Source organism: Oncorhynchus tshawytscha, linkage group LG09, assembly GCF_018296145.1.
Source record: "Oncorhynchus tshawytscha isolate Ot180627B linkage group LG09, Otsh_v2.0, whole genome shotgun sequence".
Classification (NCBI taxonomy): domain Eukaryota; kingdom Metazoa; phylum Chordata; class Actinopteri; order Salmoniformes; family Salmonidae; genus Oncorhynchus; species Oncorhynchus tshawytscha.
The window spans coordinates 77,284,557-77,301,646 of record NC_056437.1 but is presented as its reverse complement, the minus strand read 5'-3'; the positions used below and the strand labels follow the sequence as shown (position 1 = coordinate 77,301,646).

The 17,090-nt window shown below is 43.2% G+C and overlaps 1 protein-coding gene across 2 annotated transcripts; it reads right to left on the bottom strand.

The window, feature by feature from the left end:
- Positions 1 to 26: 26 nt before the first annotated feature.
- On the bottom strand, positions 27 to 15,696 carry LOC112259194 (DNA (cytosine-5)-methyltransferase 1). Of its 2 annotated transcripts, XM_042327482.1 has the most exons (35): positions 15,495 to 15,696; positions 14,690 to 14,732; positions 13,673 to 13,780; positions 13,269 to 13,518; positions 12,940 to 13,015; positions 12,765 to 12,852; positions 12,635 to 12,675; positions 12,493 to 12,547; positions 12,329 to 12,412; positions 12,029 to 12,138; positions 11,805 to 11,923; positions 11,565 to 11,657; positions 11,283 to 11,434; positions 10,899 to 11,086; positions 10,506 to 10,520; positions 10,062 to 10,245; positions 7,912 to 8,009; positions 7,408 to 7,561; positions 7,130 to 7,245; positions 6,840 to 7,041; positions 6,536 to 6,672; positions 5,769 to 5,948; positions 4,063 to 4,287; positions 3,672 to 3,864; positions 3,450 to 3,540; positions 3,176 to 3,304; positions 2,737 to 3,019; positions 2,482 to 2,623; positions 2,163 to 2,329; positions 1,895 to 2,072; positions 1,321 to 1,516; positions 919 to 1,082; positions 617 to 733; positions 426 to 528; positions 27 to 292 (listed from the first exon to the last, which is right to left on the bottom strand). In XM_042327482.1, the coding sequence occupies exons 1-35, from the start codon at positions 15,539 to 15,541 to the stop codon at positions 258 to 260; spliced, it is 4,563 nt and encodes a 1,520-aa protein (XP_042183416.1). In that variant the 5' UTR covers positions 15,542 to 15,696; the 3' UTR covers positions 27 to 257. The 2 variants fall into 2 exon arrangements, with proteins under 2 accessions (XP_042183416.1, XP_042183417.1); XM_042327483.1 differs by lacking the exon at positions 10,506 to 10,520.
- Between the last annotated feature and the right edge of the window lie 1,394 nt (positions 15,697 to 17,090).

Genomic DNA, 17,090 nt, shown 5'->3' with positions numbered 1-17,090 from the left:
AATTGATGTACTGAAGGCCAAGAAGACACCATTTAATAAGAGCTTTATTTGAAATATTACAACATATAAAAACTACATACGATTCACGTTCCAAGCAGATATTTGCAAATACAGTTAAATCACATTTAGAAAATCATAAACATGGAATGGTACTGCAGACTGGCCAGCTCATTTAAAAAATGAGGCTCTCCTGTGGCTTGGTGGGCTCCAGGGAATTTGATGACTCAGTGGAAAGGGGATTGGAATAGGGCTGGGCACTAGTCCGACACCATCTTCTCCTGCTTCCCATTCTCTGAGGGAAGAAAATGACATCGTATGGATACTGATGACATGCTTCCCATCCACATTAGAGCCACTATCAGTAATTTGCCCAAATGAGCAGAGGTAGCTAATACAGAATATAATGCACTTTGAGCAGGCCTAACCTTTCTCATTTGTATCGTCATGCTCCTTGATCCGCTCTAGGACACACTTCTTGATCTCTAGTCCAATGGCTCTGGAGAGTGGTGGAGGAACAGCGTTGCCAACCTGATTTGGGGGGGACAGTATCACTCAAAGGCACTTTCTGGTAGGGGATTGAATTCCAGATGGAGAACAGAGAGACCAAGTCCAGTACCTGTCTGTGTTTGTCCAGAACGTTTCCGAAGAAGCGGTAGGTATCAGGGAAGCCCTGAGAGCGTGCACACTCCCTCACACTGACCACTCTGTGCTGCTCTGGATGCAGGACACGACCCTGACAGGACATTTTAGTACCCAAAGCATCCAACATTACAGCTCTGCAGGAAAGGGACCCCCAATACATTTCTATAGACTAGTATTTACAACCACTGTATATGTTATTACATGGCTGTGTCCCGAGGTGAAATGGTCCTAGCCATTCATCAATTCCAATAGAACTGGTACAGTATTAGATTTTACCTGCTTGCCCATGGGCTCAGGGTTGGTAACGGTGGTGCTGAAGAAGCCGTCCCACTCCAGCCTGCCGTAGAGGCCAGCCCAATGATTGTGGCGGTTCCCCGTGTGGGGCAAACACCAGGGGATCAGTGTGTTGAACTGCCTGTCAGCAGGGTCACAGGGCACCCCTGGAGGACAGGATGGCAATAAGAACATATCAGACAGCGTTACAACAACCCCTTAGATTGGCCATCTGACCTGAAAGTGCTATAAAAATGTTAGTTATGAGTACTCCAAGCACCCACTGTTTTAGCCCAGAGGCTAAACTGATAAGGTTGCCGTTGTATGAAAATAAATGTAAAAAAATAAAATGCATTAAGCATTTCATAACATTTGTATGGCCTAAATATCCATGAAATTTAGTACCTCCTGAACAAGTACAAACACCCCTCAGTGCTCCAGAGCTGCTGCGACCATTCTTCTTGTCAGGGTGGGTGTAGCGGAGCTTCTTGGATGAGGTCCCATCTCTCAGCCGGACCTCGATGTTGGGCAGGTCCCTCCAGTCAGAGCCAGGCGCCAGGGGGATGTGCCTCATACGGGCAGCTACAAGGGCACTCAAGTCCTGGGAACAAAAGAGGGACTTAGTTTGTTTCAGGGAAAGCCATCCATCCTTGTGACAGTTCTCAGTGCATATATGGGGCATTGCATAATTCCATTGAGAAGTAACGATTTTTACTCCTAGTTCTACTTCCGAGATGATCCATTCCTGTTTTGACGTAGACAGTCACCACACGCCATGAATTTAACCAACACCGCAAGCATTAGAGGCACTACAAATTTGCTCTGCTTCTGTAAAAACCAAAACAGCTTTTCACTAAGCTGCACTGAAGTCTAATAGCTGACTAAATTATCCAAGAGAAGACAGAGCCACACCTTTGGCTGTTCTAACAAGTTACTGCTGAGCCACCAGGTGATTGTAACTATGAGGCAGCAGCTGTACCTTGCAGATGTGGTCTTTGAGGATGGGCTGGTACTGTGTGCCTCTGATCTGCCTCTGGAACCAGGACTGGGGCTCTCCGTTGTAGGAAATCTCCAGAGCAGACGCTCCGTTGCGGATCTCTGGCAGGTCAGACATGGTGTCCCTGACTGTGATGGTCCTGTACACACCGCCATTACCTCTGAAACAGGAAGGAACAATCAGAAACTAGACACAACCCTCATCCTTCACATCACAAGCTATACAGCACGCGTTTACATTGACTGGTTACCGTGTGACGTTGCTGAAATATTTCTTATCGTCCACCACCACGTTGAGAGAGCATGCCCGGGGAGCGAACACATGCAGGGGCTCTGGGTAGCGAGGAAGCTTCTCCCCAGGCGCGGCCGCCAGGATGATGGCCCTGCGCCGCGTCTGAGCCACACCGTACTGCCCAGCCTGGGAAGTGGACAGCAGAGGTCAGGCTCAAGCATATCCCATGAATGACTTTCACAACATGTAGCACCATAACTAAAATTGCATAATACTGCAGACTATTGGATTCATAAGCTGGCATGTTTCTTTCTGATTTAAGTTAACTAATAACTCACCTGAAGGACTCCGAATGTGCACTGATAGCCCATGCGGACAAGACAGCGCAGAGTCAGTTTCAGGACCATGGAGCTTTTGAAGGAGACAAAGTTCCTCACGTTCTCAAGCAGGAAGAACTTGGGTCTGTAGTAGTCGCAGTAACTATAGGAGAATACACGTTAGGGGAAAAGTATACAACTACACAGCAACCACTTAGACTGGAGCTTCTGTACTTGGACAGATCAATAATATACTCCTACATATGTTTAACTGACCTGAGATAAGACACCACCAGAGAGTTTTTGAATTTGGAGTAGGTTCTGGAGTTGAAGCGGTTCATGCCGCTGAAGCCTTGACAGGGAGGGCCTCCACACAGCATCTCCACGTCTCCCTTCTGGGGCAGCCGCTGGCCCAGGGAGTTAGTCTTCTCTCCAGACATCACCAGCTTTAGCAGCACATTGCAGTCCTCTGTAAACACTGTGGTGCCCGGGTTGTTCAGTCTGAAGGCCTGGGCTGCTGGGTCCCACATCTCGATGGCCCACAGAGTCTCAGCAATACCTGACAGGTAGGAGCAACAAATTACAGTCACTATGTGGCCTGACAAACACTTAACTTGACTCTTGTAAGAAATTCTCCCTGTATATTAAAATAAGTTCCCTCGGTCACCCACAACTTAAACATTTCCCAATCTGTTGAAGTGAAGAAACTACTAACCAGCTTGGTGGAAGCCTTCAGAGAGCCCACCGCAGCCAGAGAACACGTCCAGGGTACGCAGCTTGGGCACCTTGGGGTCCTGAGGCTCCTGGTCTGGAGGCTCCTGAGCAGAAGACGACTTCCCTTTACCTGGAGGGCAGGGGGTTTGGAACCACAGTTACAACAGTAGTCGGAGAAGCCTCATGACAAGCCTAAACCTCTAATAGGCATGAGGACATTTCAAAAGGAGAGAACTATGTGACTGGCAATAAGTCTCACAGAGGAGAGTAGTTACCTTTGCCCTTCCCTTTCCCCTTGCCCTTGTTCACAGCAGAGCGGGCATGGTTGGGTGGGTCCTCAAAACTCTTGGACTTGGCATTATAAGCCTTTGAGTTAGAAGGAGACCGATATTACCATCTTGAGCAAACTTCCTCAAATGAGCATCTCAGCTACTTAGCATGCAAGAATAATGTGAAGTTAAAGTTGCTCAATTGCTTCTCATCTAGTCCAGCCTCACCTCAAGGAAGTAGAAGCGGTCAGGTCCACCTGAGGAGAAGTCCTGAACGGTCTCATTCAGGTCCTCTCCGTACTCCACACGACACCGGCCCAACACCTCTGACATGTTGACTGTCACTTCCTCGTCACTCCAGTACAGCTGGTTGATGTCTGTGTGGTAACCTGCCTTCGCCCCCTTGTGAGTGTTCTCAGGCCTGACAGAGGGTGAACATTAAGAGTACAGTAAAACCACTAAATACAGACATGCACGTATTGGCACCAGTTCACATCCCTTACAGTGAAGAGATTCATTTTAGGCCAAAATTCTCATTGTACAAAAGTCACTAAATTTGACATGGATCCAAGGGGTCCTTCTTTGCAGTTCTACCATGACATTTGACTTGGGTGCTCACCTGTAGAACTTGTACAAGCGCAGTTTGACTTCAGACACGTCAGCCTTCCCGTTGCTGCGTCTGTTGCAGAAGATCTCCTTGATGCGTCCCACTCTGAAGGGCTCAGGGGCATCCAGGTTGGAGCCCTTGATGTAGTCTGAATGCTTCCTGTAGTACTCTGGGTACAACTCCTCATCCACATCCTCCTTCCTGTGAGGACGCTTCACTGGACTGGCTGCCTTCACACTGAACACACAAGAAAATAATGTTAATGTAAGAGATTTTTTTTAAATTAAAAGCTGACGTTGAATTTGCCAACAATAGGATTTGCCTAGTTGTCCCCAATGGAGACCATGCCTATGTAAGGCAGTGGTACTGAAACTTTCAGCAGGGACCCCATTTTTGCACCAGAATCTCTTGGGACCCACCCGTCCCAAATCAATACAATTACATTTACATCAAATGATCTTCAATTCATTAGATTTATCCCTTAACTTCTTGGTGACAGAGGGCAGTATTTTCACAGCCGGATGAAATGCATGCCCAAATTCAACTGCCTGTTACTCATCCCCAGAAAATATGCATATTATTATTAGTAGATTTGGATAGAAAACACTGAAGTTTCTAAAACTGTTTGAATCATATCTGAGTATAACAGAACTTATTTAGCAGGCGAAACCCTTCAGATCTTTTTTGAGGTCACTCTTTTCAATGAGTTTTCCATTGGGAATCCAGATTTCTAAGGGACCTTCTTGCAGTTCCTACCGCTTCCACTGGATGTCAGTCTTCAGAAATTGGTTGATGTTATTCCTTTGTGTATTGAAGAAGTAGCCCTGTTCAGAATGAGGGTCACTTCAAGTGTACTGTTAGAGGCGGGTGACCAGAAAGCTAGCTACAGTTTATTTTTCTCCTGTATTGCACACAGATCATCCAGTCTTAAATTTTATCGATTATTTACGTTAATGGGACATATTGGAGTGCTAACAAAAGAAGTTTGTCAAAGGTAAGGCATGAATTATATTTTTATTTCTGCGTTGTCGCACCTGCAGGGTTGAAATATGCTTCTTTGTTTACGGAGGTGCTATCCTCAAATAGCAGCATTTGCTTTCGCCGAAAAGCCCTTTTGAAATCTGACAGGTTGCCTGGATTCACAACAGGTGTAGCTTTAATTTGGTATCTTACATGTGCGATTTCATGAGTAATTTTTTTATAGTAAATTATTTTAATTTGGTGCTCTGTATTTTCACTGGCTTTTGGCCAGGTGGGACGCTAGCGTCTCACATATCCCAGAGGTTAACATATCTTTCTCAAAAACATTTGTCTAGTGTCCCATACAATAACCTGTACTCTTAGTATTGTCACGACCCCACGACACCAACTTTGAATACCACTGATGCATGAGAATCAACGAGGGGCTTTGCATCCTATGAAAATCATGAACGTGGAAGGTGTTCCACAATGTGCTAGCGGAGCTGAACTAAAATGCCATGGAGTTGCATTATTTTCCAGAGAATGCTTAGAGTCCAGAGTTGATGCCTTTAATTGAACACATTTGCCACTAGAAATGTTTAACATCCACTGAAGTAGATAGCAAGTTCACTACATTGTTTTGGTCACCAAGGCAACTAGACTTGCTAGCTTAGCAAACCAAACCTAGCTTACCAATCAGAAACAAGTATTCAACAATGCCATGTATAAGTGTCAGTATTCCTGGATGTTCCACTCACCTGAAGTTGTATGCGTCGGGCGGTAGGTAGCAGTTGTCTCCCACCCTGAACTGCTCTCCCTTCAGGCAGGCCAGAACATATAAGGCCTTGGAGTCGTGGTCCTCGGCCTTTATGGGTTCAAACACCCGAGGAGTCTCCTGTTCTTCCCTCTCCTCAGCCCTACTACAGCTGGCACAGAAGCTGAAATACAGGGGACACGGTAACCCAAGACCAACTTACTAATCCTCCTATCAAAATGTCACACTTAAAAGGTTTAGACATTGCTAAGTAAAATTCAACGACTTTCAAGCACTGAATTGTAATTTGAAGACCTCAATTTGTATTGAATTGCAGTATAGAAGAAAAACAGCATTACCACTTGACAAGCCTTTCCAAAGGCACTATGCATTGGAATTCAACATTTTTCCATTTGAGATGTAGGGTATTGTATCATGTTTCTCAAACAAAAAACAGCCAAAATGTCCCTTTGTATGGCAAGCCAAGTTCAAGACAACATTTGATGTCATAATAACCGTACATGGTTTTACCGCAACACCAGTCAATTGAAACTGTAGGAAAGAAATGAAAGTCTACATCACAAACTGATCAGAAATGAAATCGTTGGAGCAGGAGATTAAAAAACCTTGGCTACAACACATTTCAAAATGACTTTAAGAACCACACTGAGGAAATGTTAGCTTTAAGGTATTTCAGTACTAGATTTTCAGAGCTCCAAATGTAAGTACTTCTAGCACTGATAGGGCTGTCAAATGTCAATTATGACTCACTTGTACTTGCAGTCCTCTTGGGGTGTGAAGGTGGGCGGGGTCTCAAAGCGGGCACAGTCTCCTTCATACCACAGCTGGTAGAAGAAATTCTTCCCATTGTCATCGTCAATCACCTTGATGTCCTCTACCATGCCACCCTGAAAACACAGTGGTACAAAATACATCAGTGATGAGGTGCATTGAGTAGTAACTGTATAGACAATTGGCATGGCAATGACTGTAGGAGTTAGAAAGACCGTGCACACAGATCTGGGACCAGGCTAGCGACTACGCTTAAAGAGCGATAAAGCCAATGAATTCTTACCTCCATAAACCAGTTGTCTGAAGGGGCCTTGTACATGACGTTGACCTTGCCCTCTATGTAGCTCAGCTGCATGTCTTCACAGTCCTCGACCAGGAACAACTCCAGAGGGTCAGAGGACTCCCCCAGTACAGTATCTGTACCGCGGCAGAACCAGTGGGCATGGAACCACTTCCCATTGTTATCCTCCCACAGGGATGTGATCCTGGAGACCCAAGACAGTCAACACCTGACCCAGACAGAAACCAATAGAAAAGGCTAAGTCAAGATTCTTAAACTGTTCTAGGACCTACCTGGCCAGGTAGAGCAGGATTGATGGGTCATCAGAGCTGACAGAAACGCAGTCTCCCACCTCCAGCACCTCATTGTCCATACACACCTTCATGTAGTACTGCTTCTTCCCCTCAGTCTGAACACAGGAGGGAGAGGAGAGAACCTTTATCCCAATAGCTGTTTGCATTGCAGCAAGTCAGGGAAATTACGTACACATTTTTTATATTAAAAGTCTGGTGTACTAAGGGATATTTTGATCAGTTTGAGGTTAAGAACATCAACACTAAGGAGTACATACTTTGATAGAGTCTCCAACCCAGGTCAGCTTGCCATTGCTCTGCTTCTTAGTCTTGGCCTTGGACACCTTCTTTGAAGGGGCCTTTACAGGCAACAACTCTTCTTCCTCTATGTTCTCATCATCCTCAGCCTCCTTTACTGCCAGGTTGGGGCATCTGGTGGGGAAATTACATTGGCTAATGTGATTTGCTCCCTTATCAATGAGTTCAAGTCACCATACCAACAACATAAGCCCCCAATTTGAAATAAAGGCCTCTGAAGATGTTCATTAGCTGGCTAGCATAGCCCCATTCACACTTGGTGGCAGTTAAAAATAAAATTAAAATAAAACAATCAAGTCAGTTTTAAGAGTCTCGGAACTGTTTAGCATTTTTTCCAGAATGAGCTCATGGGAAGGAAGTGTTCTGGAACAAAAATGGTATGAGTGTTCAGTTACAGCCATGGCAGGCACCATTTATCTAGGCAGCTAAGGGGGAAGAGGGGCACTAAAGACCAGCTAACTTACCTCCTCTTCTGGCAAGCCTGCTTGCTGCGACCACTACCCCCAAACTTGATCATGTCCTTGCAGGCTGTACACTTGCCACAGTCTGGAACTAGGCAAACCTGGAGACAGAAGAATGAGAACATGTGTTTTAAACTAGGGCATTTCATACCAAAGCTGCAGCCTAAAGTTACATCTAGACTTGGTTTCCTCCATCAGTCGCTCCTCTTTCACCCCAGCTGCCAAACGAACATCCTACCCATGCTAGAATACGGAGATGTAATTTAGAGAGCGGCAGGTAAGGGTGCTCTTGAGAGGCTAGATGTTCTTTACCATTCTACCATCAGATTTGCCACCAATGTTCCTTATAGGACACATCACTGCACTCTATACTGGTCATCTCTGTATACCCGTCGCAAGAATGCTTACTTGTAAAACCTTCCTAGGCCTCACTCCCCCATATCTGAGATAGACAGCAGCCCTCGTCCTCCATATACAACACCTGTTCCCAATAATGTTTGTACCATGTGTTGCTGCCATGCTGTGTTGTCTTAACCTCTCTTGGGTAGGGGGCAGTATTTCCACATCCAGATGAAAGAGTACCCAAAGTAAAGCGCCTGTTACTCAGGCCCAGAAGCTAGGATATACATATTATTAGTAGATTTGGATAGAAAATACTCTGAAGTTTCTAAAACTGTTTGAATGATGTCTGAGTATAACAACTCATATGGCAGGCAAAAACATGACAAAAAAAATCCAACCAGGAAGTGGGAAATCTGAGGTTTGTCAGTTTTCAAGTCTTTGCCTATCCAATAGTGTCTATGGGGTCATATTGCACTTCCTAAGGCTTCCACTAGATGCAAACATTCTTTAGAACCTTGTTTCAGGCTTCTACTGTGAACGAGGAGATAATAAGAGCTGATTGAGTAAGATGTCTGGCAGAATGCCATGAGCTCGGTCAGGCGCGTGTCCGAGAGAGGTAGCCGTTTTCCTTTCTAAAAGACAAACTCCGGTTGAAACATTGAAGATTTATGTTAACATCCTAAAGATTGATTCTATACATTGTTTGACATGTTTCTACAAACTGTAATGGAATTTGACTTTGTCTGGCCTGCGCGTCGTGAATTTGGATTTGTGAACTAAATGCGAACAAAAAGGGGAGGTATTTAGACAAATTATGGAATTTATCGAACAAAAAACATTTGTGGAACAGGGATTCCTGGGAGTGCATTCTGATGAAGATCAAAGGTAAGTGAATTATAATGTTATTTCTGACTTCTGTTGACTCCACAACATGGCTGGTATCTGTATGGCTTGTTTTGGTCTCTGACCGCTGTACTTAAAGCTTTTTTGAAATCTGACACAGCGGTTGCATTAAGGAGAAGTCTCTTTATTTCTGTGAATAACACTTGTATCTTTTATCAATGTTTATTATGAGTATTTCTGCAAAATCAGATGTTTTGGAAACAAAACATTACTGCACTTAACGCGCCAATGTAAACAGATTTTTGGATATAAATATGCACATTATCGAACAAAAACATACATGTATTGTGTAACGTGATGTCCCATGAGTGTCATCTGATGAAGATCAAAGGTTAGTGAATATTTTATCTATATTTTTGCTTTTTATGACTCCTATCTTTGGCTGGGAAAATGGCTGTTTTTTTTGGACTTGGCTATGACCTAACAATCATATGTTGTGCTTTCGCTGTAAAGCATTTTTTTATTTTAATATTTTTTTTATTTTTAAATCGGACACGATGGGTAGATTAACAAGATGTTTCTTTCATTTTGCTGTATTGGACTGAATTTCGTGCGCTGCCTTTATTGGAATGTGGTTGACGGGTTCCGCTGGCGGAACGCCTGCACTAGAAAGGTTAAATCTTTACATAGTGTTGTGTCCTATATTTTTAATCCCAGGCCCCCCATCCCCACAGGCGGCCTTTTCGTAGGCAGTCATTGTAAATAATAATTTGTTAACTGACTTGCCTAGTTAAATTAATTCTAAAGTGCTACATACTTCAATTATGAACAGAAGACTGTTCCAATTAGTTGCATAAGGGTTTAGCTAGTGCGAGTGGCAGAAGGTTTGCACTTATTCAAAGTGCAATTAAATAAGGCACCTCCCAGCCTTGGCTCAACCTTATTCAGATTGGCACTTAGTAAGTTACCTCACAGACACCACAGCGCTGGCGTTTTATTCCACCATCCTTCTCATTCTGATCAATCTGGTCAGAGAAGAAAGTGTCAAAGATCTTGTAGACCAGCTTGGTGGTAGTCGCTCTAGTGGGCCCTCCTTTGCTGTCCTTCTCAATCTTGGTGGGATGGCGGATGGCCTGTCTTCTAGCAGCTCTCCTATGAAGGCAAAGAAGCAGGTGGTTGGGTGATGGCCCAAAGCAATCAATTAGTATAATAAATATTAGTACAAATGTAGTAATGCTGTGTTCAAGCTCGACAGCCAAAGCAGCCATGCAGCAGATTTTTTTAAATGACAAACAGCACAAATTGGGATGAGCTATACAGTTCACCAAATTGCTCTATGACAACACATTTGTTGCAATGCACACCAAACAAGCCAAGGATATATTCAGACCGAAGGGCTGTAGAATACCTACCAGTACAACAGCATGCTGCATTAGGGAATGTCAAGAGGATTGTTAAACACCAGGGATCAGAGGGAACAGACAGCAGGGAGACAAACATGACCCCCTTATTGTTCCACAACACAAATCAGCATGTGAACATACACAGCTCTGGTGGCTGGACCTTTAGCTTTACGGTTTCAACATAAAATGAACCACAGCCAAATTAAGACTGAATTGCATCTTCAATCCAGCTACTGACAGACAAGTCTGCCATTTTAACTTCATACTAAGAGTTATGATTATCTTCCAGCCACACAGCCTAGTGAGAAGCAGACAGCACTAAAAGGGAAGGAAGGACAGGGGGGTTGTGCTTATAATGGCAAGTCTGTTGCAACATCAGACAATACCAGGTCCTATCATTACCTCTTTCCCAGGGTGACCCCAGCCAGCTTGATCAGGTCCCTCATGCAGGGGGTGACGATGATGGGCTGCTCGTCAGAGTCCCCGGCCTCGTCGTAGCTCTCCACCTGCTCCACCACAAACTGGGCGTGGCGCAACAGCGTGTCCTCTGTGAAGCGGTTGAAGTTCAGCCCAGCAGGAGGCACTGTGGTCTTAGGGGCAAAGAGGAGAGCTGGCGAGTCAAGTCAGTGCTAAAGCTGATGTTGCCATATGAAGATTTGGGCCATGTTCATTAAACAAAAAACTACCTGCATTTATCCATTAAACTTTAGTTGCATCAATTTAAAACATTTTGCACTAATGAACACGACCCTGGTCAAGTGTCTACACCAAACATTAGTATTTCACCTCAATCTTGTTGAGGAGGTCCTCATAGCTGACGTCAGGGTTCTTCTGCAGGAACTCCACTACCATCTTGCTCATGTAGATCTTCTCCTGCATCACGGCGAAGATGGGGGCGTACTCTTCCCTAGGATCCATCAGGATGTAGTCAGCAAAGGCTGGAGAGAGAAGACGTCATGGGTTAGAGATCAGAGTCACTATATACACACACCCCATGAGTATAGGCATTAGGCTAATGTTTTAACATTCAATCCACTTAAACCTAAAGGAAGCTCTTTATTAGATTACCTGTAGTGAACCCAATTAAGGCCTTCTCTCCTCCGTCAAAACCAGTGATCCACCAGGCATTGATGGGACCAAGCTTTTTGGCAGGAACCCCACCTAGAAGAATAGCAGTATAGTAGTTAGCCAGATGTACACCACTCAAGTATACCTCACAAAAAATGGTTTAGTAAAGATAGTTGATTTAGAATGGTTGGAGGAAAACAAGTATATAAACAGTTAGTGTGAAAAAGGTCAGGGCCATACCATCCATGCAGGGGTTGTCATCATAGATGGGCTTGACTGCACAGCTGAAGTACAGCTCAACATTCTTCTCAATGAGCCCAGAGTCAAATGGACACAGGTGGCCATGCTTGTCATAAACACTGCAACAAAGAACAGTTCACTTTTACCAAGGTGACAGCAAAAAACATGCACTAAAAGGCTGATGCGGTATACATTTGAAGGGACAGCATGAAGGGACCACTCACCAGAAGTTGGTAATCTTGTGCTGGGGTAGTTCTTCGTAGTTCTCAAAGCCGTCTTCGTTTGAGTCAAACAGAGAAAGGCGCTCGTCTGTTAACATTTCTGGCTCATCCAGCTGTAAATATACAAACATAAGCAAGAAAAGTAATGGTTTCATTGATTGTTCTACCAGAATAACTCCATATTGTTTTACTCTATAAAAGCCTATTTAGTGCAAGTCATCATTCAACAATTATCCAGTTGGCCCCAATGCTACGTTAAAATGGCACCATATCACATTCTGTAGTCACGCTTGAGTTTCTCACCGCATTATCAGGATCTCCCTGAAATAACTTGAGGTCCGAGTCATCCAGATACTGCCTGCAGTCTGGACATTTAGGGGGTGGAGTCTGAAACAGGAGATGAGCATCAGTGACACGGCAACTCTGCACCAAAATTATAACTGCGTGAGTGCAGGAATAGGCCTCACCTTAGCTGGAGCCACTTGCTTCATTTTCTCACTAGTGGCGTCCTCTGCAACTGGCCTGAGAAGAGAGATGTGACAGTCAATGCAAATTGGAGGAAGGGTGTGGCCAATTGAAGGGAGGGGGTTAGAAGGTGGAAGGTCTTACTTATTGTCTGACTCCACTTTAAAACGCTTCTCTTCCGGTGTCTACAACAGAAAGGACTGATTAGCAGGAGCATTGATGAATAAGAGTAAATCACAAGGTTTGAGTGGCAGGTGCCAAACAATAAGATCACCTCTTCCTCCATGTCCCGCTCTATTTTATCCTGCTCTTCCACTTTTCCATTTGTAACCACTCCATTCACCTCAGACTTGCACTTCTGACTGCAAGGGAGCAAGAGGAAGGTTTACTCATGAGCAGAATGCATAAGACCTTGAAAAGTTAAGGAAAACAGATGAGTTCCTACTCACACTTTGGAGAACATTGATAAGATGGTCGGTTGTTTCCCGGAGACAGAGTTTCTTGTGACCCTGGAACCAGGAGATTCTGGACATAAGCAAAGAAACAATGTTTTATTATTTAAGGATATGGAATCAATTGCACATGCATACATGTGCCTCAACACTTGGTCATTTCCCAAAATGTACAGTTCTCTAAAAATGTGTTTGGTGTTTTACAAGTTGCTTGGTCAAACAATTAGATGGGCATCAGAACCAATCTTTCAGAACAAGAGACATCACAGAAAAGTAAGGGATACTGTATAGATTTCAAATTGATGTTCCCAGCCACTCCTACTCACTCTTGGGCTCAGAGTCTGACTTGATCTTCCGTCCTCCCTTGCCTTTGGGGGCAGAAGGAGACTTCATGGCATCAGCCTCTTTGGTGTCCATGATTCCATCATCATCCTCTTCCTTGTGAGAGTCACCATTTGCTGCAGAGCCATTTGTTTTGCCATTCTTGCAGTTCTGCTCCACAACATCCCCATGTGAGCCATTCTCCACACACAGCTCACGTCCCAATAGGGCCTTCACCTTAGAGAGGTAGCCATCCTGAGGGGAACATGCAGGCCCTGGTTAAAAGCACTGCACTATATAGGAATTAAAGTGCCATTTTGGACAAACCCAAAGATTCTATTTCTGTGGAGTGAGTGATGGGCCAGAGTGAGTGGATTCGTTAGAGTGACAGGATGCAGCCACAACTCACCATTGAGATCTCTGAACTCTTCATCTTGGCTTTCAGGCTGCTGAGCTGGTCCTGGGCATCCGCATGCAGGAAGTCCTGCACCAACTCCACCTTTTCTTTGACAAGGTCCTATGAGTTAAATGAACTCGTTTAAGACCTACTTTGGAAGGTGCTACCCATCTAAGTTATTTTAAGTGCTTAGCCACAAGCAGTTCACTCGCTTACTGTGAGGAAGACTATTGGAGCATGAGGTCTGATACCAACAGGCTCGGAGACAGCTTGTAGCTACAAGCCATCAGAATGTTGAACACTATGCAGCTCTCCTCACATTCATCTTGCACCCCAGTATCTCTACTTGCACAGTTGTGTGTGTGATATATTTTTTCTTTCTGCACATCTACCATTCCAGTGTTTAATTGCTATATTGTAATTACTTCATCACCATGGCCTATTTATTGTCTTACGTCCCTTATCCTACCTCATTTCCACATACTGTATATAGACCTTTTCTACTGTATTATTGACTGTGTTTGTTTATTCCATAGGTAAACTGTTGCGGTATGTGTCAAACTGCTTTCCTTTATCTTCGCCAGGTCGCAATTGCAAATGTGAACTTGTTCTTAACTAGCCTACCTGGTTAAATAAAAGGTGAAAAAATAAATACAAATCCTCACGATTGCATGCCACACACAAAATAATGCACAAAGTAAAAACTTGCCCAGCAATCCCCAAAACAGGTGTAAATATTAGACTATAGATTAGCATAAGTATAATACAAGAATGCACAAAATGTTTATTCTAGTTTGAGCCATTTACCTTCTCTTGTATTATTTCATATTGCCAAGCGACCTGCAAGTAACCATTTCGTTGGACGATGTATACCATGTGTATCTTGTACATACGACGAATACAACTTCACAAAGGGATAGTCATGATCGGCTTTTTGGACATTAGTCAACGATGAAATAACATAGAACACGTAAATAAGTCTATAGCAACCGAAACCAAATGTCCAACTTGGAAGTTCAGGTCACTCACCTCATCTGAGATCCCATCTTCATCTTTTTCCAACACCTCCAGCCTGTTTAAATATATATATATATATTTTTTTTTTAATGAAGTGCTACCCACTTGCTACAATGACCTAAACATGAACATAGTCAAATCCAACATGGTACAACTGGTTGGCAAGTCGCTAACGCTAAAATGTTAACGATATCTAGCTAATTAGCTGGACACTTGATTGTAAACCTGACTTAGATTTGAATTCCTATCCTAGCTACTGTACCAAGCATCGAATAAAATAAGCCAGCTAGAGTAATGTTATGCTGTAAACAGACAAAGTAGATAGCTAGCCGTTTTGAGTTGCTACCATTTCACAAATAGTCGATGATAGCTAGCAAGCTAACAATTAGAGCATAACGCGAACGTTAACATTAGTTAGCCAACTAGGAAATAAAAACGTGCATGTATCCAATATTGAAGTGAGAGGAAACAGCTGACATGAGCCAAAATGTATTATTTGGCGCCAAATCTATTCCAAAGCACAATGCATCTTTGGTACAGTTAAATAGCTAGACATGGCATAGGTAGTAAACTGTGTGGAAGATGCTAGCTAGCAATCCAGTTAGCTGAGCAGCTTCAGCATGGCAACATTCATTCGCAGTATTGTGCATGGAATGGTGGATCGTGTGATGCGGTGAGAATTAGAATACCCCATGCCATGCATGTGTGCTTATTTGACAGGACAAAGGGTGAACTGAATGCAGTGTGCTGCAAGCTAGCTAGCCGAACATGACAGCACTGCAACATTACATTTGCGCTAGCTAGCTTGTAACGTTACCTTTTCCTGACATCCACCGGCAGAGACAAGGAGGTATTGGCTGGCATTTCAAGTGTGAGCGTGATAGACTAAAATATGAAATTCGTTTAGATTAAAAAACAACAACAAAGAATCGTTAAAACAATGTGCTAAAACCAGAGCTATCTGAACAACAATGTGTGTAGCATCTGTTGTAGGCTATATGCAGTTCAGACGCGCGGGCCCTCTTTTCGCGCGGAAACCCGGGCATTTTGGACTTTACCATTACGTTGATGTATAGGTGAAACGCATTGAGAATATGGGATCACATTTCATTAATAAATGTATCGATTAAGGTTTTGAACAACTTTTACATTGATAGTTAAATTAAATAATACATCCATAGCATTGGCTGTTTGTTTCATAGTATATTTTCACCTCTATGGAATATTGTAAATTGTTGATACCCCCATTGATTTGCCTACTACGAAACTACGTTCACCACAATGTACATGATTTTTTGAGGGAAATGCAATCGGATTGCTAGTGATAATGGTTGATGTTTTGTTACTTATCAGAGATAAACATCGCTGGCTTTATAAATGTATTTGTTATGGTGACCTGCTGTACAACTAAAGCCTCATGGCCACGAGATGCCGCAAACTCTTTGCGTTCCGGCGGTTGTCATTCATTGTCAAAGGAGCAGTACGAACGCTACGTTAGGGATAACGCACATGGTGGTTGTGCGTTCTATGCACCATGCGTTCAATATTTTCAAAACGCATATGCATCACATGCATCTGGTGGACTTGGGGCAACTTGGCATACGCACACGTGGGGGTGGCGGGGGTGTGGTTTATTTATGGGTAATTTCAGTGGCAACAGAAATTGTATTTGAATTCCATAATTTTTTATTTTGAAATCAAATAAATTGTAACGCACAAATTTAATTCAAACTTGTATTTAAAGATTTGAAACTGAATTGAATATTGCATTCAGTTTTCAAATAAAATAGAATTTAATGTTAAAATTCAATATTTATATATTTAGTTTCAATGTTGTATATATTGCATTCACTGTCTGTGTACCAAGTTTACAAACTATAATTTCAAGTTAATATAAGTTAATATATTAAACTTCTCAAATGCATTCAGATTTCAAATTCAGTTCTATAAATTCAGATTGAAAACCAGAGACCAACTTCCTGGTGCTTTACAGTGCTTGACTTGGTCTGAAGTAGGTGCCGGTACTCAATTTGGGTGTCGGTACTGTTTATATTTAGGTCCAGAAGCTCCACAATACTTTAGCTAATATTTTCTAAAAGTAACAGGAGCTCAAGCAGTAGAACATTTGAAATGCTGGTACTCAGCTCTGGTGAGCTCCTGCCTAAGTCAAGCACTGCTACTTTGCCAGCCAGGAAAGGTAGAGGATAACAGATTTAAAGACTGTGTTAACACACTTAGCTAAAGCCTATAGAGACTCACATTGGAAGTGTAAAAATACCCATAAAACCTAGTGGTCAAACAGGGAAACAGTTCTAGTTGTTTTTCCACCGTTCATTTTTTTCATAGGGGATTTTAGAAACACTTAAAATAGGAGCTGTGTTTTGTGTAGGCTTACCCTGGCGTTGACGTTTTG